General features: G+C 35.8%; 1 protein-coding gene across 1 annotated transcript in view; it reads right to left on the bottom strand.

Annotated features, from left to right (window-relative positions):
- Nucleotides 1–2,701: 2,701 nt before the first annotated feature.
- Nucleotides 2,702–3,771, bottom strand: part of MTRR (5-methyltetrahydrofolate-homocysteine methyltransferase reductase) — a 22,660-nt gene continuing 21,590 nt past the window's right edge. The window contains exons 13-14 of the mRNA XM_009084053.1: nucleotides 3,761–3,771; nucleotides 2,702–2,846 (exon numbers count right to left, since the gene is read on the bottom strand). The exon at nucleotides 3,761–3,771 is cut by the window's right edge and continues 166 nt beyond it. Coding sequence (XP_009082301.1) covers nucleotides 2,702–2,846; nucleotides 3,761–3,771 — 156 coding nt within the window. The remainder of the gene's footprint in view (nucleotides 2,847–3,760) is intronic.

The following is a 3,771-nucleotide window of genomic DNA, read 5'->3' as shown; positions in this document are numbered from 1 at the left end:
GCAACCCCATTTTACAAATTCAGAATAACATTCAAAAACTACTGAGAGAACAGTCCAATAAGGAATGCTTCACTGTTAATGCTTCTCTGGAACAGCAGCTTTAGCATAACCACCAGTCCTTGTTACCAGCATAACAACTGTAAGATTGTCAAATATACGAAACAGCACACAACCTTCACTATTTTTTAAAATAACAAAGGAATTCTGTAACAAATTCTGGAATTGTGAGTAAAAGCACATACATACAATTTCTCTAATGAAAGGAAAGATGTTAAAACAAAATTCCCTTCTTAGAAGATACAGTAAAATCAACCCCTGCATGCTTTTCTAGAAGATACACTGAGGAGGACTCATAAATCAGCATTATCCAATTATAGAGACAATTTAATTAAGAAAAATATAGTTCTTATTGCAAGTCTTCTGCAGCTCCATGGTTCCTGTATCTCAGAAGTACTTTCCTCTCTTTCTTCCTTGCACAATGTCACTGAATGTGAATGCAAAAAATACTTCCCTCAGGTAACACATGGTGGTGTTTGTTAGGGCTATTTTAGTTTGTTTGAACTTTGTGCTTTCCACCATCCAGTTATAACCTTAAGAGTAACCCACAACTATTTGTTGTTCTAAAAGATCATCATAAAGCCCATGTGTTTCACTACAGACTTACCACTACATCACTAAATAATCCAAAGTGGTTTAGTTTTGTAGAGTACTGATAAGAGAGGGCAAATGCATGGTTACCAGTTGTATATCAAATGCAACACATAACCAAAAAAGGACTGTTAATATCCCAAAGGACACTCAGCTGTTAAATCCCCAACAGGCACTATGCTATTACCTGTACTATAACTAAAATGGTCACTGCAACTTCTGTGGGTGGGATGTGAGCAATACAGAAATGAGTATGTGCAAGAGATATGGGGAAAGCTGCAACTTGCAGTCAGGAAAACACTGTTTTTTTTCCGTAATCTTCAAGAACTTCCAAGTAGCACTCAGTCCTATCTGAGAAGGCACATGACATGGTATCTGCTATTTCCAAACAAACTCCAGCTGAGAGAAGATAGCTAAAGATTTATCTTTGCTTTGCAATACTGGTAGCTTTTCCTTTTAGCAATAATTTCCAAAGGCATGTAAAAATGATTGACTGATGCAAAATGTTGATGACTACATTGCCTTCGTCATTTCCATCAGAGTCTAAAGTTGGAGCACTTTTTCGGAAGGAGCACTTCTTTTCTTAAGTGCCAAAGATAGAAAAATGCACTGTTTGCAATTACTGTGAGCCATCTCTCCCTCTGGAGCTTTTTTTGCAGAGGTTACCTGACAGAGATGGATATAACTGCTCTGCTGAAGAACTTCTGCACAAAACTTTAGTTGATCTCCACCAAGGTTATTTAAATAACCATTACACAGCTTATATCAAAACCTTAATTCCAGGCACTTCACTGCAATGTTTCTCTTTTAAATACACGATTTTATTCTAACCAATCATCCTAATTTTCCATTTTTTTATTTTATTTACCTGCCAATTAACTAATAATCACTAGACAATCACAAGACTTGGAGTAAGTGATGTGGTTCTGGTCATGTGTAAGTCAAAACAAAACAACTCTCCCCAGGAAATAAACAATCATTTGTTCAAAATATTCTTTGATATTTTGTGTTGCTCTTTAAAAGTCTAAGCATGACAAGGAACTGAGAAGACAACATGGATGTTCAGAAGTTATAAAAAGCAGAGGGTAGAGAGAAGGGATCTAAAGAGCACAAATTACTCAGACTTTTACACCTCCACCTATTTGTACTCCAAATGTCCCTTGATAGAAAGAAGCCCAGATACTTCAATAATCTCCTCCCAACAACTTGATTTTTGCAGTGGATTGTCATACATAAGGGCAACTCTTTGCAAAACATCATATTTTTATATGTCTTCAACTTAATAAAATTAGTAATCTGAGAAAGTATTTACTAAGCAGTATTTCTCCAGCAACCTAATTCAACCCAACTGGCAAATCTGCTCATAAATTAAACCACAAACATTTCAGAGACAGGAATGAAAACTATTTCAAAAGAATTATGCAGGAAAATCTAATAAGGATTAGCATGGAGTGTCACAAACTTCGAGACATGGTGTACTGACATAATGAAAAAGCTAAGTATTTAAAGAGAACTTTGGAGTTGAAATTCTTCAGTAACCTTTCTGTGCAACATCCTGAACATTCATTCCTTTTGGCAGTTACTGTCTTTGTGCAAGCTGAAAAAATATAAGCAGCCTTGAGAAGCATCTAGGAAGTGTTGAAATAAATCTTGGCAAGTCAGTAATGTATTTGATGACACACAGATCAGTGTGTAACATATTTACTCTGTAGCTGCTTTATGTACACATTATAGGAAAAAATACATGAGGTAATGACAACACAGAATTATACTTGTGCAGAAGTGTTTACTTTCTACATTAAACCAATCTTAAAAGGGGAGAGTCAAGGCACTGAGACAGTCCATTAGGTAACATCTCTAAAACACCACACGCTTCAAAGGCCAGCCTGGTTTGTTGTCATTTAAAAGGTTTCATGTTCCACTCTCAAAGGTCAATAGAGAAAGATACCACTTGTGCGGCTATAGACAGCACTTTTGACAATAACCTTTAGTCAAAAGCGTATGTGTGAAAGGGAGTATTTTGTGTTACAAAGGCATAGGAAAAGCTAAATATTTAGCTCCAAACATCCTGCAAATATTGTTTTGCTTCTCGAAGCATGGCCAGAATTTTCATTGCTTCCAATCTGTCAACTTCCATTTCCATGCTCAAAATATCCACTACAGCATCACTTACACCATCAGCCATGTTCTTCTTATCACTGAAAAACAAAAAAAAGATGAGGAAAATTGATAACAGTGGATTTCTCCACTTATCAATAGTTTCAGAAGCAGGACAACATTGGAAAAGCATTAAAAAAAGTCCCAAACTAAAATATAGCTTTTATACTGTACAGCAACATTCTCACTGAGTTTTCATGTAGCATTGGCAGTAACTAGGTTTCTCTCAATAGAACAAAGTTGTCAAAAGCAGTAATGTATAAGTAAAAACCTTGCAACCCAAGTTGAGCTGTCAGAGAATAACTGTATTCTCTTAGGAAGAATTGGTCCTGCTAGAGTATTTTTTATTATCATATCACCATATGATTCCAATATTAAGAAAACCCACAAAAACCAAAACAATGAAAAACCACTAGCAAACCCTGAGTTATTAATAAGCTATTTTTAATACAAATAGCTGACATTTATACCTGAAGGAGATCATATTGACATTGGGTTCTATAGTCAAACAGTATGTCCATTTATCAACAAACTTTCTGAAAAAACACAGTATTATTACAGAGATTCAGCGCTCTGGAGCACCCAAACCTGGACACAGCAGGAGATTGCTACTATCTCACAGCTGAGCAGTTTCTCATCATATGTACTCACAGATCTAATTTTCTAAAGAGAAATCTATTAGGTTGAAACCTCCTATAATTTAACTGAATACTAAAAAAAACCCCAAGGAAAATAAATAATAAGTAACTAAAACAACCAGTGAAACTGTGTGGTTACAAGTTATACTCTCAAGACTATATGGGAAAAAATGGACATAGGGATGAAACTCTAGCTTTCCAGGAAGGCTCTTTCAGCACCATGTTGGTATTTTCTTTCAGACAGCTCTAAGTCTTTCTAAAGCCTCAAACTTCTGCTAACACGTCTCTCTTTCTGAGACAGTCCATGTTCACTCTACTCACCCACATA

This window comes from Acanthisitta chloris, unplaced genomic scaffold (assembly GCF_000695815.1).
Source record: "Acanthisitta chloris isolate BGI_N310 unplaced genomic scaffold, ASM69581v1 scaffold23111, whole genome shotgun sequence".
Classification (NCBI taxonomy): Eukaryota; Metazoa; Chordata; class Aves; order Passeriformes; family Acanthisittidae; genus Acanthisitta; species Acanthisitta chloris.
Note: the sequence above shows the minus strand (reverse complement) of the source record. Positions and strands in the feature narration are given on the sequence as shown.